Source organism: Sciurus vulgaris (genome assembly GCF_902686455.1).
Source record: "Sciurus vulgaris genome assembly, chromosome: 14".
Lineage (NCBI taxonomy): Eukaryota > Metazoa > Chordata > Mammalia > Rodentia > Sciuridae > Sciurus > Sciurus vulgaris.
This window is the reverse complement of record NC_136475.1, coordinates 8877668-8897919: the sequence shown is the minus strand read 5'-3', so window position 1 is coordinate 8897919 and position 20252 is coordinate 8877668. Positions and strand designations below refer to the sequence as shown.

The 20252-nt window shown below is 50.3% G+C and overlaps 2 protein-coding genes across 4 annotated transcripts in view; both read right to left on the bottom strand.

Annotated features, from left to right (window-relative positions):
• Positions 1-19253, bottom strand: part of NCAPH (non-SMC condensin I complex subunit H) — a 42972-nt gene extending 23719 nt beyond the window's left edge. The window contains exons 1-6 of one of the 2 annotated variants that reach the window (XM_079111304.1): positions 19119-19253; positions 2726-2942; positions 2485-2575; positions 1814-1906; positions 1380-1518; positions 624-748 (exon numbers count right to left, since the gene is read on the bottom strand). In XM_079111304.1, coding sequence (XP_078967430.1) covers positions 624-748; positions 1380-1518; positions 1814-1906; positions 2485-2575; positions 2726-2802 — 525 coding nt within the window. In that variant the 5' untranslated portion in view covers positions 2803-2942; positions 19119-19253. Of the gene's footprint in view, positions 1-623; positions 749-1379; positions 1519-1813; positions 1907-2484; positions 2576-2725; positions 2943-10777; positions 10901-19118 lie in introns of those variants that run through there. The other variant, XM_079111303.1, reaches the window with a different exon arrangement.
• On the bottom strand, positions 15149-19259 carry ITPRIPL1 (ITPRIP like 1). 2 transcript variants are annotated; one of them, XM_079111308.1, is made up of 3 exons: positions 19119-19258; positions 18850-18950; positions 15149-18125 (listed from the first exon to the last, which is right to left on the bottom strand). In XM_079111308.1, exon 3 carries the CDS (start codon positions 18109-18111, stop codon positions 16468-16470), a length of 1644 nt encoding a protein of 547 aa, XP_078967434.1. In that variant the 5' UTR covers positions 18112-18125; positions 18850-18950; positions 19119-19258; the 3' UTR covers positions 15149-16467. The 2 variants fall into 2 exon arrangements, with proteins under 2 accessions (XP_078967434.1, XP_078967435.1); XM_079111309.1 differs by lacking the exon at positions 18850-18950 and having other exon boundaries at positions 19119-19259.
• Positions 19260-20252: the final 993 nt, after the last annotated feature.

Here is a 20252-nt window from a genome sequence, read left to right as displayed (position 1 = left end):
AGTGCTGTGGATCAAACTCAGGGTGCTGCACATGCTAGGCTGTGCTCCCAACCCTGGAACAACGTTGGTAACAGCAATATTTCAACGACGAGTTCTTTGGAACAACACCATTTGTTTGAATTAATGGTTCTAATTACAAATATGTCCTCCAACACTATTTCTTTAAGCATGTTCCTTAGGTTTTGCTAAATAGAAAGGCCATTTAGAGACACTGAGCTTCAGCACCTAGCTCTCCCACCACAGGTATCCTCTGGGTCCCACTACTGAAGAGCCTGGTGCCTCAGCTACCTCATCTCTAAGCGTGAACACGGATGGTATGAGGACAGGCTTAGGGAGGAACACGGCACCCAGGGTGTGCACAACAAATGTTAGCTATTGTCACCACCACTGCACAAACTCGGAAATAAAATGCATTTTTTATCAATTAGAGTCCCCTTTCTTCTCAATCATTCTGAACTACTAAGAGGTTTGCCACCTTCAGTATGCATTATAAAGCTGAACGATGATAATGCAGAGACACTGGCTAAATATTTCACTCCCCTGAGGCTTAAACCAGTACAGACCAGCAAGTCTCAGTCCCAAGTGCTGAATGAGTCAGAGAGCACACTCAGTCACTTCCTCACCGCACACTTCCGATCTGCTTCGGAGGCATTGAGGCTGTCTACGTTCTGCTCGATGGTCTTGTACGAATGCTTCTTCTTTGGTTTTGGAGCCTTTTTGGTTGTTCCTGTTTCGGTAGCACTTCCATCTGAAAGAAGGAAGAAGACTGTGAACCACAAAAACTGCTTGTAGCACGTGACTAAACTGATGAATTCAAGTCTTCAAAACCCAAACAAGTGACCATGATTTAAACATGAAATTCTCTCAAAGCAACAACTTATCTAATCTATAGCTAATGGAAACACTGAATTACCAGATTTAAGTATCTGGCTTCTAATACAAGTCGATTTCCAAAGACGCCCAATGAGAAACTCCCTAACTGGTGATATTTACTTAGCTTTGCCTGAGGAAAATCTAAACACTTTTAGACAGTCCTTCTCCTTTACAAAGAAAAATAACCTCAGTGCAACCAAAGCAGGCCGCTTGGAAAGAACACCAAAGGCCCATAAGAAAAACAAAATGATCCCAAAACACCAGCAGTAAAAAGAGATGCCAGTGAATAAAATAATTATCCCCGGTGGTACATTACCTACAGGACAAAGAAAGGTACAATTTTCTGTGATCTTCTCATGTAAGACCTTATATTCTTCTGCAAATGACCGTGTCTTCAGTAAAATGAGATAACCAATTTTTTCCAACTTCATTCCAATATGCCACTCAAATAACTACCTGGTATATCATAAAAGAAGCCCCTTAAGTCCAGATCCCACACCACACACCTGCACCATGGCCTTCCACTTCTTCTGGAGATGGTGCATCTTTGCCCAGTCCCCCAAGGACTCTGTACACATCGGCATGGACAGCATCCACCCGCACAGCGTAGATCTTGGTGCTAGCATCCAGGGTGCCAGCAGCCACCTAACCAGACAAGCAGAGTTATGTTCATGAAGAAGCAGAGAAAAGCAGGCAAAACCTGGCAAGTTTCATAAAATATTTACTTGCCCCATGAAAAAACAAGAAAAATGCCCCCAAGACTCATAGGAATAAACACATCTGCCTTCTCTGCATTTCATCAGTTGAGGGAAGAAGGCAAAGTCATCACTATAGTGTCTAACTGGGAAGGCGCCTGTGTACTTGCAGAATTCACCGTTACATTAAGCATTAGAATGACCACCGTTCACTCAGACATAAGAAAAGTGCGCATCCTTCTTACTTTAAAGTTGGTCGGTTCCGTGTCCTTCTGTTTAAGGATCTCTGACATAAAATCAATCAAGTGCAAGCCAAAAGCATTCTTGGTAGTGATTTTCTGAAAACAGAAAAATTGTAGAAAGATTTGTTATTTATAGAGTGAGCTCATATAAATAACTCTACTCTGAACACAGGAAACTAAGTTTTCACACAGGAAAACCCACATCTTGCCAAGGATCTCAATTCTCCAAAACACTTGACAACACAACCAAATCCACACACACCCCTCCTCCTCTCGGGGCTGAAGAGTGAGAGTGCTCGCTTCCTGAGGCCCTCCTGTCCAAGGGGCCCAGTTGTGCTCAGATCCACTGGACAAGGCAGGTGCAATTCTCATTCCCACTGAAGAGAGGAGGAGACTACAGCAGAGTGGGCAGAAGCTGATCCCAGGACTCCGGTAGCTCAGAGGGGTCCCCATTTGCCCCTAGGCCAGACTGCCTCTTCAGAGGAACCGCAGCAGCAGGCCACCTGCAGGAAGTGCACCAAGGCCCACAGGAGACAGTAACGCCACAGCGAGAAAGGCCAGCACCAGGAAGATGCTGGAGAACAAGAGAATGATCACGCATCCTCCACGCGGTCAAGAGGACTGGACCTGAGATCAAGATGCAAAATCTTCAATGATAAACTGAAAATACTCACGTTCTCGGTGGAGAGTTTGATGCAAGTGGAGTAATGTTCTGTAATCTGTGTGTTAGTGAACTTCGGGATTGTAGCTGAAAGGTCAACACTCCTAAAGGGAAAACAAAACCAGAAACTCTGGCAAGGATCCATGACACTGTAACTTTCCACAACCCAGAACCCACAAGTACTGTGGAGACACAGGGACCCGCCCAGCCATGGCAAGGGCCACCCAGGAGAGCCCACCCAGACAGGCACTCACCTGGAGGGGGAGGCCAACAGGTGAGGCGAGTCTGCACTGAACTGCAGGTCCAGGACCCTGGAGCGCCTCCGCTGCATCCGCTCCTTTTCGTCGTCATTCTGAGGAAAGTCTTCAAGGACCGGGGTGCCAGGAGTACTGAGAGGGGCCTTCCTGGGCACGGGCACGGAGTATGACCGTTCCAAAGGCGAGGAGGCACCATGGGGGTGTCCACGGGTCTCTGGGGGAGAGTTGTTCACTGTGACTGGCAGTGAGGAAACAAACATTTGCCTGTATCTAATGGGGACTTGATCTGGCTCAGGGCGGAGGCTCACCCCCATTCCCCACTAAGACCTCTGACTCCGGTATGTGACGGTAGAACCTCTCGAACTGGGGCTGGGGAGTGGCAGGACAAGTATCCCCCTGCAGCTACTGCGAACCCAAGAACCGTACAGGAAATAAAGAGCAGGAAGACAGCTGGGTGCAAGACAGTGGCAGAGCGCGTGCCTGAGGCCTGTCCAGAGCCCTGTGCTGGTGGCTGCTCTGATCAGGACTGCAGGGGGACACAGGGGCCAAGCAAGGCTAAGATGAGGGCTACTGTCAGGCTGGGTTCAAATCCCAGCTCCTCCACGTCCTGGAGGGGAGACGGGGGATAAATGCCATACACACGTAAAATCAGGAGAACATTCCACAAAAGGGCCACGATCACTTGCTAATTGCAAAGGAAATGTCTTTTACAGTGAACAATCAGCAGTCACCACATTGACAACCAAGCAGCCAGATGCAGTCACATCAAAAACAAGACACCCTGAAGCTGACTCATCTCCTGACGCACCACATCATGAAATTCAGAGAATAACCCAGGAAACACTCCAGCCAAAGGTGCTGAACCTAAATCTAACCAACATTTCAGATCTAACTTCCAATTCATAAGAAAAACAAGGGGTTGATAAGCAAGTTGAATGAGACCACAAGGAGATACTTAGACCAATGTAACATGGGAAATGGTTTAAAAGACAGCTGACTTCTCTTCCAAAAAAAAAAAAAAATAGGGGGAATCTTCTGGATTCCCAGAAGTTATATAAACCAAAATCAAAATATATGAGTTTTTAGTCAATTCTTTTTTTAAAAACTCAGCTACAAGCAATATTTGGGGGATAATCTGGGAAATTTGGGATATGGTCTACATACCAGATGCCATTAGGGAACTGATTTTTATTGTCTTCAATATGGTGATGATATTTTTGATTATGTAGAATATCATTACTTTTTTTTTTTTTTTGGTACCAGGGATTGAAGCCAGGAGTGCTTTACCAATGAGCCACTTTTTATTTTGAGACAGGGTCTCAATGAGTTGCTTAGGGCCCCACTAAGTTGCTCAGGTTGGCTTTGAATTTGCAATCCTCCTGCCTCAGCCTCCTGAGTCGCTGGATTATAGGCACAGGCCACCGCGTTCAGCTCAGAAGATCTTTACTTTTAGGAGATGCATGAGAAACCATTTAGGGATGAAGTGTCATGATATGTGCAAGTTACTTTCAACTAAATCAGTCAAAAATAATGATGGTAAAATGTTAGCCCAGATGTTGGGTATACAGTGTTTACTCCTTAGTTTTTCAACTTTCCTGTATGTTTAAATATTTTCATAATAAGAAGTTTAAAAACAGACTGGACATAGTAGCACACACCTGTAATCCCAGCAACTCAAGAGGCTGAGGCTACAGGATCGCAAGTTTGAGGTCAGCCTCAGCAACTTGGTGAGATCCTGTCTGAAAATAAAAAAATGAAAAGGGCTGGGGATGCAATTCAGTGGTAAAGTGCCCCTGGGCTCAATCCCAGGACCAAAAACAAAACAAACAATAAGCAAGTAAATAAATATATTGGTCAACCCTGGGAGGTCATTTTAAATGCAGTGTTCAGGAAAGGCTTCACCAGGAAGGTAAGACCAGAACCAAAACCATGCAGCTATTTGGGGGAAGCTCGTGAAGGCAGAGGTAACAGCAGGCACAAAGGTGGGTCATGTGGGCAGCGGGCATGGAGCAGTCCCGCGGGCTGCAGGGCAGCACCAGAGGTGAACAGGTGGCAGGCCTTCCAGGACTGGGCAGCAGTCAGGACAAGGGAAGGACAATCACTTGCAGGCCACCTGGAGTCAGCAGGAAGCGAAGGGACACGAGAAGAGGAACAAAGTGATCTCACCGGTGCTTCACGAGGAGCTCCATGCAAGAACAGACTGGACAGGGTGTGAGAACAGCCCAGCAGGAAGGCCGGCTAAAGGAACCCCAGACACCAGAGACGATGGCGGCTCCAACCAGAGGAGGCAGTGAGCTGAGAAGTGTCCCAACACTGGACAGTGTGTCCAGATAGGGTCAACATGACTTCTTGACAGATGAAATGTGGGGCATGAAGACTCAAGGCTAATTCCAATGTTGTCCTGAACAACTGATCAAACAGACTTGCCGGGATCTGAGAGAGGAAGATGGAGGAGAAGCCCCCAGGGGTAGGGCAGTGGATCAGGGCACAGGCCTGACACAGGCATCCAGCAGGACCAGACAGCTCGACAACTAACCCAGAATCCAGGGAAAAGTCCCAGTTAGATATACGAGTTTGGGAGTTGTCGGCATGTAGAACATTCAAAGCCATGATACCAGATGGCTCACTGAAGAAGTAAGTGAAGACGAAGAGCAGAAGTCCAAGGCAGTTCCCAGAACACTCCAGAAGCTGCAGAGCAGGAGAGAAAGAGGACCCAGCAAGTGCAACTGCAAGGAGAGAGGAGACCAGGGGACAGAAGGCTTCTAACATCAGACGAGGGGAGGCAGGAGCTGTGAGCTATGTCAATCGTGGCCGACAGGTCAAATTAGATGAGACTGAGACTGACCACTGTGTCTACAACCTAGAGGTCACAGACTGAGCCCAGGGGTGCTTTTTTATTTTGAGACAGGGTCTCGCTAAGTTACTTAGGGTCTTGCTAAGTTGCTGAGGCTGGCTTTGAACTTGCCATCCTCCTGCCTCAGCCTCCTGAGTCACTGGGATTACAGGCATATCACCGCACCTGGCTAAAGATCTTGACATGAGCAGTTTTCCTAGAGCAAAGGGAAGAAGCTAAATTGGGGTGGATACAGGAGAGGGTGGGAGAAGAGAAACTGGAGGCAGCCGACCAACAAGGTTTTCAGGACTTTTGCTGCAAAACAAAGGAGGGAGATGGCAGAAAGGGGTGAGAAAAGGGGTCAGGAAAAACCACACCAAACTCAGCCTGGTGGAAAGAAAGAAGCAAAGAGATAGTACCGGTTTTCTATCACTGCCGGAACAAATCACCACAAACAGTGCTTAAAACCATACACGTATTCTCCTGCAGGTCTGGGAGTCAGAAGTTTAGCGGGGTGGCATAGCTTCTGGAGGCTTGGTGGGGACTCTGTTCTCCTTCCTTGTTCAAGAAGCTAGCGTCCGACTACCTTCCAGTTCTCGGCCCTTCCTCTGACCACCCCAATCCCTGCTTGGAGCACCACGTCTCTTCTCTGGCTGCAGCCTGCCACCTCTTCTCACTAGGACCACTGTGATCACCCTGGGGTCCTCTCTTCTCCAGACCTCTTCTTCACCACATCTTCAAAGTCCCTTTCCGGACACGGAAGATAACACATTCACAGGTCTGGACACCTTTGGGGGCATTATTCAGCCTATCACAGGGATCAGAGGAAGGGTCAAAGTGACTAAACGCCATAAAGAAGTCATCTTTGTGAAGAGCAGAGCCAAGTTCAGCCCCAGCCACAGGGGGAGGCAGAGCACACCGGCTGTGCAGGAGGAGCAGGCACAGGAACTGCTCACGTTCTCTCTGGACTGCTTTTATCTTTGCTGCACAACAGGGACAAGTGGGAACAAAGAACTTAGCAGCTAAGAGGGGGGCGGATGTGGTACTGGAGAGCGAAGGAGAAGGGAAGGACCAGGTCATCTAGGACTAGGAGGTTAATGAACCAGGAAACACAGCGTGACTACTGCAGCTCAGGGTCCCCTTGAGACCATCGGCATTCCCTGCTGTTTTCCTCTTGCCACCACCTGGTGTGGGGGAGTGCTGGTGCCATCGAGGGGTGGGTGGACGGTGCAGGCAGTGTGAATTACTCAGCAGGGTGACTCTGCCCAGCAGGTACACAGCAGGAGGAAGGCAGGCAAGGGAAAGGAGCTGATTGTACTGACTGACCTGGAAGTAGCCTTGGTAAAGAGGGGAGCAAGGGCATGGCCGAGCCAATGGACGGTAAACAGAGGAGCACACAGGTCCACTGGACCAAAAGACAGTTGGAGCTGGGCACAGTGGCACAACTGGGCTCAGTGGCGCCTACCTGTCATCCCAGCGGCTGCAGGGGCTGAGACAGGAAGATTATAAGTTCAAAGCCAGCCTCAGCAAAAGTGAGGCCCTAAGTAACTCAATGAGATCCTGTTTCTAAATAAAATACAAAAAAGGCTGGGGATGTGGCTCAGTGAGTCAGTGCCCGTGAGTTCACTGCCCAGTACCACATCCCTGCAAAAAAAATGGTTGGAGTCAGGGGATAAGAGGACATGGCTGGAAAGACAGGGTGGTACACTCAAGAAGTGGGGTCCTCACAGGGGCATGGCTCAGCAGTAGAGTGTTTGTTTAGCATACACAAAGCCCCCTGGGTTTGAAACCCCAGCACCACACAGTGGGATGCTGGGGGCTGATGCAGGAGTATTGCCAAATTCACAGCCACCCTGTGTCCAGGGTAGAGAGACACTCTCTCAAAATAAAAAAGGGCTGGGAATGCAGTTAGTAGTAGAATGTCCCTGAGCTCGACCCCCAGCACTGCCAAAAAAGAAAAGTGACTGAAGTGACAGATTGGGGCAGCTGCTGTTAATGACAAGCCCTAAGGTGTGACCATGGCAGTGAGTGGCTGTGACCTAATTTGTTAGGGCAAGCATAAGACCCCTGGATGAGAGAGAGAGATGAAGGAACTCAGAGATGTCTCTAGGTGGGAAGGTTCAAAATTTAAAAGTCAGAAGGCTTTGCTTTATCCCCACTCCAGCACTTATTAGCTGATGAAATAAGCCAACAATTGCTCCAAGCATTGGCTTCTTCCCCTCCCAAATACCACCCAGAACACAGAGCAGCCAGGGGTGTGGCTCAGTGGTAGAGTGCTTGCCTAGGACGCGAAAAGTCACAGGTCCCATCCCCAGCAACACACACGCACACCACTCAGCTGGTTCGAAACCGGTAAGACGAAAGAGATGTACAATAAACACTAAGTGTTGCCCAAGTGAAGGGAGGGAAGAGGACTGGTGAGCAGGTGTAAATACAGGGATCTCACATGTTCCCCTGATGCCTTCCCACAAGTTGCAGAGTATGAGTAACCTAACTCTCACCTCAGCTCAAAACAAGAAGTCAAAATAGAAGGGAAGGAGATAAGAGAGATTCTTAAGGACAAAATCAAGATTAATTGTGACTAACCAGGAGCAGTGGCGCATGCCTGTAATCCAAACAGCTTGGGAGACTGAGGCAGGAGGATAACAAATTCAAAGCCAGCCTCAGCAACTTAGCGAGGCCCTATGCAACTTAATGAGATCCTGTCTCCATAATAAAATAAAAGGGGGTTGCTGGAGATATAGCTCAGTTGGTAGAGTGCTTGCCTTGCACACACAAGGCCCTGGGTTCAATCCCCAGCACCACAAAATAAATAAATAAAAGGGGCTGGAGATGTGGCTCAGTGGTTAAGCACTTCTAGGTTCAATCCCAGTACTAAAAAACAAACAAACGTGTGACTGTTTAGATGTGAGTACTACAGAGTAAGGAAGGAAACTGGACCTTGGGAGAAGAGACCTGAGCAGAAATAAGAAGCACTAATGAAAGAACTTGTCTAAGAAGAAAACTTGAAAATTAGAAACATGCTTTAATTCTCCAAATCTTCTTTCCCTGATTTTTCTTGCCTTTAACATGCATCCATTCACTCAACACATGGTTACTGAGCTCGAATACTTCCTGTGTTTACTTCCTCGTCTGTTTTCAACCACTTCACAAAAACAGTCTTGCCACCGTCAGCTGCACCTCCCATGTTGTCAAACACGGTGGCCACTTCTCAGGCCTCATCACTCTTGAGACTGAGCAGCATTTGAAATACCTGAAGAGCCCTTCTTTCAACATGCTTGGCCTCTGATACCACTGCTTTTTGAGTCTTTCCAGCACCTCCTTCTCTTCCTGGGTCTCCTCTCTACAAGGTCCTCCTAGTGCTCTCCCCTGCTCCTATGGTTTATGATCTAGATGCTCATGACGATACACGTATGGATTTATTTCTCAGTCTACGGGCCACTCTCCCCAGTGCCAAATTCTTATCCAAGTGACTATGGATTCTTTCACCTCAGTGTCTCTGGGGTAAGTCACACTATGTCCAAAATGTCAACTGATTTCCAATCTTCTTACAAAGACCTACTGTGATGGCAAAACCAGAGCTGGTTGTGAAATGAAATTACAAAAACCTTATGGGAAAAGTCCAATGCCTGGGGAAGGGGTCAGTTCCCCTTCCCTCTCTCAGCCTTTCTCCAGGAAGCCTAATCAACCATGGGCTTCTACCTTCTGCATTGTCAATAACTGCCCCAAGAGTCTGACTCCTCCCTCCTGAAATGTAATAGAAGTCTGTGAATAGAGCTGTTTCTTCTCATTTGTTCTGTGAGCATGCTTTATATGAGAGACCCTGCACGAGGCCTTCAGCAGCATAGATTAGGAATTTCTTTTTTTAAAAAAGAGGAAAAAGCCCCAATGATAGGATGGGTCTAAGATGATGTCAAATAGCCTATAAATATTGTGAGAAGCTGTGGATCAGGGCTCAGAATTTTGAGTGCTAATCTCTGGGCCCACTGGTGTAAAATAAAGCTTGGTTTCTCCTATTTTCTGAGTGCCATCTTGTTTCCCCAACACTACCAGGTCCTGCCCACCTGTTCAACCTCATTCACTAAATTTAATCACGATGTTTTAGTTAGCCTAGCGAAAGCCAGGCTCATTCCTTCCTGTCCATTTTTGCACATGCTTCTGCCTGGAATAATTAAAAATCTTTCTTGAGGGGTTGTGGGTGTGGCTCAGTGGCAGAGAGCTTGCCTGCTTGCTTAGCGTCCAGGAGGCCCTAGGTTCAAGTCCAGCACCGCAAAATAAAAATTTAAAAAAAGGGCTGGGGTTGTGGCTCAGTGGTAGAGCACTTGTCTAGCATGTGTGAGGCATTGGGTTCGATCCTCAGCACCACATAAAAATAAAATAAAGGTATTGTGTCCACCTACAACTAAAAAATATTTTAAAAGAACAACCTCTGAAGCTGTATGTGCAACATAAATTTTTTCCAAAAAAATTTTTAAAAATCTTCCCTAATCTACAGAAACCCCCCTCTGTGCTAATTATTCCAGGCAGAAGCATGTGCAAAAATGGACAGGAAGGAATGAGCCTGGCTTTCGCTAGGCTAACTAAAACATCGTGATTAAATTTAGTGAATGAGGTTGAACAGGTGGGCAGGACCTGGTAGTGTTGGGGAAACAAGATGGCACTCACTAAATAGGAGAAACCAAGCTTTATTTTACACCAGTGGGCCCAGAACCTCATCTGTAACTGCTTCATGTATTGTTTGTCTCCCCAAATAGAAAACAGGATCCAAGACGTCAGGGATCTCATCTGCTGTGACCCTCATTCCTGCACCCGACAGAGGGTCTGGCGCAAAGGGTGAGGTCGATACTTTCGAACGAATTCAAAAACGAAGGCATGTACACTAGGTACAGAGCCGTAATTCCAACGCTTCCACCAGAAACTAACGTCTAGTCCAGGGACACCTTTTTAAAGAAAACACACCGAGCGTGGGGCAGGAGCCCAGGAAGAGAGCAGCTGGGCTGCCCGCGCGCGGCCCCGACTCCGGCCAAGCCGCGTCCTGATTGGCCGAGCGTGCCGGCCGCCCTCCCCTCCCCGCGCCCGCCTCTGCCCGAGCCCGCGGGCCGAGAACCAGGCTGAGCGGATCCACACTCCCGCTCGGGACCGCCCGCCGCCTGCCCACCCGGACCGCCGCTCCACGCCGGCCCCGTCCGCAGCGCTTCCCGCCAGCCAGGCCTCACCTGTGCCTGGAGGTCCCATCTCGCCTACGGCGTCTCCGGAACTAGGTTTAAATCGCGCGCGCCGGGACGCCGAGCGCCGTAACGGCCCTTGACGTCACTTGTGGGCGGGGCAGGCGCTGCGCCTGCGCAGAGCGCGTCTGTCATCTGCGGAAAAGTGTCCTCAGGCTACGCGGGAGCCGGTGGCCTGGGTCGGCAGCCCATGGCCAGCGCCCTGTGAGTGGACGTCAGGGGGTCCGAAGGAGAGCCTGCTGCTTCCCAGCGCTGGCTCGGAACTGGGCGCCGGGAGCCAGCGTCGAGCAGGGCGGACGAGGGCTTGCTCCCGTGGAATGTACTTCGTGATGGGGAGGGAGACCGCAGGGAGTGAGGTCCGGTCCCCTTGGAGACCAGTGCTGAGGCCAGCAAAACCGAGGAGGTGGAAAGGGATGGACCAGGTGTGGGACCGAAGTGAGAGGGATCCGACCAGGCGCGTGCAAAATGTGTGTGTATTAAGTGAAGGCTATCGTTTTAATTCAGATTCTTACCACAAGCTTCCTGGAAACCATCTTCCGGCACCACCACCACCCACAAAAAGATTGGAGGGCTTGAGTGTAGCTCAGTGGTACAGCACGTGCCTAATTAGCATGCAAGGCTTTAGATTCAATCCCCAGCCCCGGGCGAGGGGCGGGGGCGGAGTTGGAAAGTGACCGGAGCTTAGTGTAAAACGCCACGTGTCCATTGAGCTTCATCAAATCCCAAGAATGGTATTATAGGAGGAAAGACAGGGCAATTTCCTCAAATATCCATAGAACACCCTATAACTTTGGGGCTGGTGGGGTGGGGAGGGGAGTGTGCTGGGGATTAAACCCAGGAGTGCTTTACCACTGAGCTACATCTCCGGTTCTTTTTGTTTATTGAGACAGGGCCTCACCAAGTTGCCAAGGCTGGACTCAAACTTTCCATCCTCCTGCCTCAACCTCCCCAGGATTATACCTGGACACCTGGCCTATAATTTCTTGAAACTCACACATTTGGTGTCTTTTAGTGTGTTCCTCTTCAAAGCTGCTGTTGGCAGCAATTCAGAGTGCAACAATTCTTGATGTGAGCGCCCCTTGCCTTCACTGTAGAACTGTTGAGCATCCCTGACACCATTTGCCATCCGTGCCTCTCAGTCATCTTGGCAACAAAAAGGACTGCACTTTGTCAAAAGTCACTTTTTAAAACTATTTGGTTTTTATATGACTGCTCTTCCAGTGACCACTTTCAACTGTAGGCAGTATGAGATACAGCAAAGAAAAGTCAACAGCGTTCTTCACCTAGTGAGTGCTACCACCAGCCACCCAAGAGCCACAGTCAGCACCCAAGAGTCGTCCTGGATGTCACACTCTTTCCACACAATTCATTATCCAGCTTTCACCTCCTAAAAATCTCTTTCAATGCTGGCCTTTCTCCTTTTCACCCATATGACCTTGCTGCCCTGCTCTGGCCTCCTCATTGGGCCCAGAATGGTATTTACCAAGTGTAAATCTGATCTGTCACTCCCACTTGTCCCCCACCACTTCCAGAAGTCTAAAACCCTTGAAAGGGTCCATTGTCCTGGGAACTTCTGAAGGGGCCTGCAGGCCCTGTGGGTTCTGGCCCCCGTGGCCTCTCAGCCACATTTTGAACCTTGCCTTCCTTGCTCCCTGCCCTGCAGCCAACGGGGCCTTCTTTCAGACTGCCCTCCCCCTGCCCGCCCAGCCTCGGGCCTCGGGCCTCCGTACAGGCTTCTCCACTTAACGTCCTCACCCTCACCCTCACCCACTTAGCTGTTTGGTTTCAGCTCCTGTCACTTTCTTAGGGAGGCCTTCCCTGAAACACTCAAGTCTCCTTACCTGAAGCTTCAAGACAGCTGTCCACATTGCAGTTTTCCCTGTGCTGGGGTGACTTTCATGTCTGTCCCCTACATAGACTGTCAACTCCATGGGGACAAAGCTGTCTTTGCTCATGTTTGTCTTCCCAGGGCTTGATGCTAGCCTGAACCAGCAAGTATTTAAATATGCATTGAATGAGCCAAATGGGACAAGTTTAAATCCTAGGTGGAGGCCCTGGGTTCAACCCCTGGATATGGGGGCCATCCTGGGTTGGACATGCGAACCTCTCTGGGCTTCATTTTCTTCCCCATCTATAAAGTGGGGATGACAATAACCCCTTTGCTGGATTTTATGAAGAATTAGGTAATAGGTTCAACTCTCTCTGGGCACATAGGCTCAGTATACACTAGGGTCCCTGTCATCTCCTTTGCATGACTGGTCCTCTCTGCTGAGCACACTTGAGGAGAGTGGCAATAGTTGTCATCTTCAGGATGCCATATGTGCACTAAGACAGTCAGGGTTGGAGGGTGGGTGGTGGCACTGAAGAACTGGCTTGGAGTTCTGGCAGAGGCAAGCTCTTGGTAGCCCACTAGGTGAGGCTGAGGCTGTTCTTGGTGATAATGGAGCCTCTGAAGCTGACTGCTCGGGGCTGGGTGCATGGGGCAGAGCCAGCTTCATCCCAGGTCTCTGGGGCAGACACACCCGAGGCAGGCAGGTCTTTCTTCCTGCTCTGAATGCTGTCTTTGTTTTGGAGTTAGGGCTATGGAAGGTGCCAAAAGATTGCGAGATTTATCAGTGGTGTGCAAAGCTCAGTTCCTCTGTATAAAAGTGGCAGGTCCCTCCCCCCACTCCCAGGCTGCCAGGAAAGCTATGCTGGCACCAAACCTCTCCCCCATGTGCCCCTCTCTGGGATCCCCAAAATACAAGGACAACAGCCTCAGTTTCGGTGAGGAACAGTCCAGGAACTGGCTGCCTGAACAAGCCACCTTTTGGCTTCACATTTGCCATAACCAGCTGGGCACTGTGGCACACACCTGTAACCCAGCTACTGGGGAGGATGAGGCAAAAGGATCCCAAGTTGGAGGCCAACCTCGGCAACTTACTGAGACCCTGCCTCAAAAAGTAAAAAGGGCTAATGATGGAACTCAGGGGTAGAGGGCCCCTGAGTTCAAGCCCCCCATACTGGAAAAAAGTTTGCCCTGCCTTTCCAGCCTGCAGCTGACTTGCAAGGTAGTTCCTGATTTAAACCATCAAGCCACTAGGACACGAAGCACGTAGAGGGCAAATAGCTTTGCATTCATTTTGGCCTCATGCAAATGCCTTTAATTTTTGTATGCAATATGAAACTCTGACCTCCTACAGACTGGGCTAAGAATCAACAATTTCTATCTTCTAGAATTTACAAACAGTAACATACCTCCCTTTATCTTAAAGTTAACATGGTGCTTTTTGGCTTTTCAAAGCACTTTTAAACCCTAATCCTTGTTTCATTCCCAAAACCACGCTGAAAGTTTGCTGGGACAAGAACATTCAATACTCTGCCACCTCCGAGCTATGCGACCATGGGAAAGTTGCATGCCTCAGTTTCCTCTTGTGTAAAACAGAGGGGTAAAGGACCTGCTTAGTGGGGTTCTAACGTGAGGATTAAATGAATTACCAGATGTAAAGCAGACTGTGCCCAGACCACTGGCAATGCTCAGGGCCAACACTCCCACCGCTAGAAATGCTGTTGTACCCTGGGGCTGCCAGGTTTTATATCAGAATAAAGCTTAGCTTCCTAACTATCTTTAGAGGTTTCCCCTTTAATTGTGGAAGTATTCCCAGAGCGCTACAGGTCTGTTCTTTCCATTACTACTTGTTTGTTTTTGTTTTTTTTCTCATGTACTCTTTCTTGTACCTTCTGCCCCACCCAAGCTTTGCTGACTGATCCCTTTGTAATTGTCTGCTCACTCATAACTTCATGTTTTCTTTCTTGTCTCCTATTAGACTAGAACCAACCACATAGACCTAAAGACCATACCACCTTCTCCTTACCTTGGTAGACTTCGAGTGCCTATGTTGTTTGTAGCCACTAAGATCTTTTAATTTGGTTGATATTTTGGTTTGGGCACCATGAGAATTAATAACCTAGTTGTTCCTTACCATTTGAATTACTCTTTCCTGGCTACTGGCCATGCCACTGGGAAACCACAGAGCAGACTGGTTTAAGGTATGTTGAGAAATACCAGGATGTACAATGGAGCTGTCAGTAATGTGAACTTCTTGGGAACAGACATGTGAGAATGCTGATTGGCTGAGTGTATTATTAGAGATTCCAGTTTATACAGAAAATAGCCTCCTTATTAATTTGGAACTAAAACATCAGCAAAGTTTTTTCTCAACAAAAAATATACAGGTGTTTTTAAAATGCCAAAATCCCACTGACATAGAATCAGCCATCACTTCATCTCACCTTGAAAGCAGTACCTGGCAGGTGTCAGCACATATTATGGGAGCATAGTAGCTTCTGCTGTGCAGCAGGAATTCAAAATATTGACTGACATCAGTTTCTGGGACATTTATTTTTGCTGGGGGGAAAGGTATGGATGTCACAACAGAAGTCCTAAGAGCTAGCATCTCGCCCCCTACCCAAGGCCAAGTTGAATGTGGGGCCAGGTTCCCTTCCCAACAGATCTTCCCTGGCAGCACTGTGTAGGAAAAGCATTAATATTTCCAAAACAACCACACCCACCACTATTTCTTAACTCTCCTCCTCAGGATGCTCAGCGTTTTGAAAGAAGGGGAAAATACACTAACCATATCTCTTAGAATCAGGATTCTGTTGGAGTTGAACTGCTTCACAGTCCCTTCCTGTCCAACCCTGGCAGAGGGCCTGGATTGTAATACCCCCCCCTTTTCAAAAACCACACATACTTCAAGTAATCCCTTTGTCATCTTTGAAGAAAATACAAAGGCATGAACAGAAAATTCAAGCTACACATGGTAGCGAAACCTTTCCATATAACACACAAGTGGCTCCTCCTCAGGAGCAAAGTAATTGATAATTACAGAGCCCCCAGAAAGATTGTCCTCGATCTTTATAATGTCCCTGAAAGGCTTTATAATGTTGCTTCCAGGCTCTGGAAAGATCATCAAATGTTGACTCTTTCATTAACTATAGGAAATACATTATCTCAGTTATGGCACAGGTCACCATTGGCTTCATATTTATGAATCAAGGTTAAAATAATTTGGGCAGTACTGGAGGTTTTTCTCAGTTTGTAAAACAACTATAATGTCATGAAAATAGGGTATTTAAGAAAATGGGAAAGCATGTTGGTTATATTTTCAACACAGTAAAGTTCTGAAAAATTAAATCCTAAAGTATGAGAAGCTGCCATCACAGTATTTGGGATAAGGTGGAGTGCCATCCCCTGGGTGGGAATTGAGCTAACAATTCAATAGGGACCCCAGTTCACAAGGAACACGTGGGAGCCATTCACAAAAAGGAGGAAGCTGGAATGGAGGTATTCTCTGGTTCTCTTTTGCTTCCAGTGTTGATACAGAAACACAATTTCACAGGATCTCAGCTTCTTAACAGCAAGATCCTCCTGTAACATCCATTTCCCTGGACCTTCTCTGGTTCGTGAAGAAAGCTAAGTCAGAAGACCTCAGCCCACCCTGGATTAGGCCCTGCAGGCTGTGCCCGTCCTCGTGGACTCATGCACTTGGCAGAGTGTCTTACTCTATCACAACCCCACCGGCAAGGTGAAGGTCACATATACACCACTTATAAACGTAGAAAAGTAAACTCTTGCAGCCTGAGGAATTAGAAATACCTTCTTCCATTTTTGTGGGTTATTTTTTTTAATGGCCTTTCCATTAAGGTGCCCCAGCCAGTGGGGCACGGGGCAGAGTTTTCAGCTGGGTCAGAAGGCTATGGAACTCCCCCACTGCCTGTGTGTGCGCCATGGGGTTCAGCACCAGGTGCTGGAAGAGATTGACGGGCTCTGCATTCCGAAATGTCTTTGGGATTGGGATGGTCAGGGGCAGGAAGTTGTTACCAATGAAGAAATGATGGAGGGACCTTTGCTGGAGGCCACGGCCCAAGAACCAGAGAAGGTCCTGGAGCCTCTGCGACAGCATGTTGTGCTGCCAGTCTGTCAGGGGCAGCCGCAGCAGCAGGTGCATGAGAGCTGTTTTGAAGTGGTAGGGGGTGAGGACAGGGTGGGTTGCCCCGGGGGGTAAGCTCTGGTGGTCCTGGAGACTCAAAATGATCTGTAGGCACTTGAGGTGACAGGTGTTCTCAGGGGCAAAGCGCCCTACCAGCTTCAGGAACAAGTGCTCACAGGCTGCAAAGGACTCAGGCCAGTCCACACTGGTGAGCTGTTCCTGCTCAGGGGCCTGACTCACCAGGTAGACCAAGGTGTCTTCCCGCTGCACCCCCAGGACCAAGCTGATTGACAGAAAGCGACCTGAGCGGTAATCCAGCCTGAGCTTACAGGAGGTGGTGGACGATGGCAGACTGAGCTTAAAGTCATACTTGTGGGCCACCAGGGCCCAGGCATTGCCCACCATATTCCTGAACCACTGCACAGTCTTGCACACGTCCAGGTGGCAGCCGGTGCAGAGAGCTGCCTTGATGGAGCTGCCACTCTTGCCCAAGGCCACTGAGTGATCCCTGTGGTGGTGCACCAGGCACAGCACGTCCCCCAGGAGCTTCTCACGCTTGCACACGCATTCGGACTCCACCAGCACAGAGCCACAGCGGCGGCCCAGGGCTGGGTCCCTCATCTCCAGGACGAACATGGCACCCTCCGGGGGAACGATGGGCACGAGGATGTCAAATTTCTGGGTTTCATGGAGGGTCCCCCACTTCTCAAAGGCAGCCCCAATGCCCAGGCAGTCCTCCAGCTGCGGGTGAGCCTCCCGGCGGCTGAGGACCCGACAGGCCTCGATGAGATCATCCACAAAGCTCTCCACGAACTCGCAGGTGCAGGGCAGGTCCCGGATGGCGTTCTGGATGTAGTGTTTGTAGAAGGACTGCAGGGCGTCCTGGGTGGGGAAGTCGGAGAGCCAGTTGTAAGAAGTGACAGGCACAATGCGCACCTCCTCTTCCTCCTCATCGCTGCTCGACTCAAAGGCCGGTTCATGCTGCATGTTCTGTCGCAGGAGCTCAAAGATGAGGAAAAGGCAAAAGAGGCCAGCATTCCACAGATTTCCCAGCAGCCAGCCCAGGGGACCCTCCTGGCCATCGGCCTGGAAGGGCCACCCCACGTTTTTCTTCCCCAGCACTAACTGGTCACCGGATGTGTCTCCTCTCCAGAAACTCTCTGCCCTCTGCTTCTGCTCATCCGCTCGCTTTCTGTCTTCAAACTCTCTCTCTAACTGCCGCATCTCCTCGCCCATCCGCTTTTCCATCTGCCGACTCCTGGCTAGTGTGTCCAGGTCCATCCGGTCACTGACCATCAGGGGGTGGTGTACAATATACATCACTGCCAAGAACAGCAGGCTTATCACAGCCATGGAGGCCTCTGCATCTGGAGAAGCAGGAGGACGGGAGTCAGAGGTGATCTTCCAGAAGCATCTCTCCAGCGCTTACTCCCCAGAGCCCTGGGAACCCCAAATCCTGGAAGTCAACAACTCAGGAGGAACAAATCTCATGGAGCTGGGCTTGGACAGAGCAAGGGTGGTCTGCCTGGGAAGAGGTTTGGGAGAAAAGGGGACAGCAGGATGTGCCACTCAGTCTCTCTGCTGCTTTCCTTCCACATGATGTGGGTGGTATTTAGGCTTCCAGAGGGCGGACAAGGGACTGTTTCATTCCAATGTAGGATGGGGAGGGGGACCCTTGCGGTGGGGTGGCCTCACCCAACTCATCAGTCCACCTTGGGCACCAGAGATGCCCTGCTGATCCTAGAGGCTCCTTCCACAGACAGGGCACTGAGTCTGCGGCCACACCTTTCCTCTCACCGCCGAGGCCCAGCTGCCGCATCTCACTTCCTCTGTGACTTCACAATGCTCATGATGCTCACCCTGTGTCATTGGACCTCGCAGCCTCACCCCTTGGCCCAGTGGGCACCTGGGAGGCACAGAGCTACCGCTGAGCCCTCTGAGGGCCCCAGGGGTTGCGGGATACCCCATCAGTCCAGTTCCACTGCTCAGCCCGGAAGCCGCCTGCTCAAGGCCCTGGGAGCCAGCCTGGTGGGTTCCTCTGCCTCTCCACCCACCACGCAAGCCCCAAAGCGCACAAGCCACAGGGCTTACCAGATTCATGAAGAACTGTGCCCGGGGACGCTGGAGCCAGGTGAGGGGCTCTCTGCCCTTTGGAACCTGGCCTGGCTGTGTCGCCGCCCTCTCCAGGAGCACTGTAAAATGTACACGTTATCTGGGGCTCTGACCCAACGTGGAGCCCTTCCACCATCGATAACTCTCCAAAAGCCTCGCCCAAGAACTGTCCGCTCATCTACCCATCCAGACTAAACCAAGGACCATCCCTGCTCTGGGTCTCCGGGACCTGGGGCCAGGTTACTCACCGTCGTCGGCGCTAGCAGGATCACGTTCTTAAAGGGACAGAGCGGCCTGACCGCCCCTGCCTGCCTCCCGGTGGGGTGTGCACTCCCGAGTCATCTCCCGGCCCGCGCACCGGCGTGGCCCTGCTCCCGGCTCCCGGGACACCGACCATGCCTGTCCGAGCGCCAGCCGGTCTGCGCGCCGCGGGCCCGGGCCACCCCAGCCATGCGGAGCGGGCTCCGAGGGCGCCGGCCCGCCGCGGCCGCTCCCGCCGCCCGGCTCCGCCCCGCCCAGCCCAGCCCAGCCCAGCCCAGCCCAGCCCAGCCCAGCCCTACGAGCGTCTCCCCGCCCAGACCCGGCGGCCCCGCGCCCCGGACCTCGCTGGCGCGCGAGCGCTCTCGGCGCGGCTCCAGGGGTGGGGTGCGAGCGGAGGGTCCGCGGCTCCGCCTCCCTAGGGGCGCAGGGGCCTGGCGCCGCCGTCAGCCTTGCTCCGCTCAGTCGGCGGAGATCGTACTTGCTGGGTTTAGGTGTGAGGAGGGTGGTGGCAGAGCCGGAGGTGGACAGGGAGCCCCCTCGCTCCGGGCGGGCTCTGAGTAGAACGGAAGGTAAGGTGGTCCCGGCTCCCGCGCCGAATCAGGTGTCTTTCCTCGTCCAAAGTGGCTCTCGAGGAGGGACCAGAGAGCACTCGTCTGGTCCTTTCATGAGAGGCGCTTTGAAGCGTGCCACTCTAGCCACCTTGGAGATTAAGTCTGTAATCCCAGGTACTCCGAAGCTGAGGCAGGAGGATCACAAGTATGAGGCCAGCAACTTAGCGAGACCCTCTCTTAAAATTAAGAAAAAAAGTATGCATGTACAAATACGTAACAGCAAATTACATATCATATACAACTATAGTGCACGAATAAAAACATGGAACATTTTTTTTAAATAAAAAGGACTGGGGATGTAGCTCAGTTGTATAGGACTTACCTAGCATGTATGAGGCCCTGGGTTCAATCCCCAGCACCAAAGAGAGGATGCCGATGACACAATTATATAAAAGAGAACGTAGTAAAATATGGAGGCTGGACACACCTTATCACACTCTTAAGAAACGCCAACAGGCTGGTCCAGGTGGCCCACCCCTGTAATCAGTGCCTCAGGAGGCTGAGGCAGGC

Bases quoted from the DNA above. Each gene is read 5' to 3' on its own strand.
- ITPRIPL1 (XM_079111309.1), bottom strand. From the start codon at position 18,111: ATGGCTGTGATAAGCCTGCTGTTCTTGGCAGTGATGTATATTGTACAC.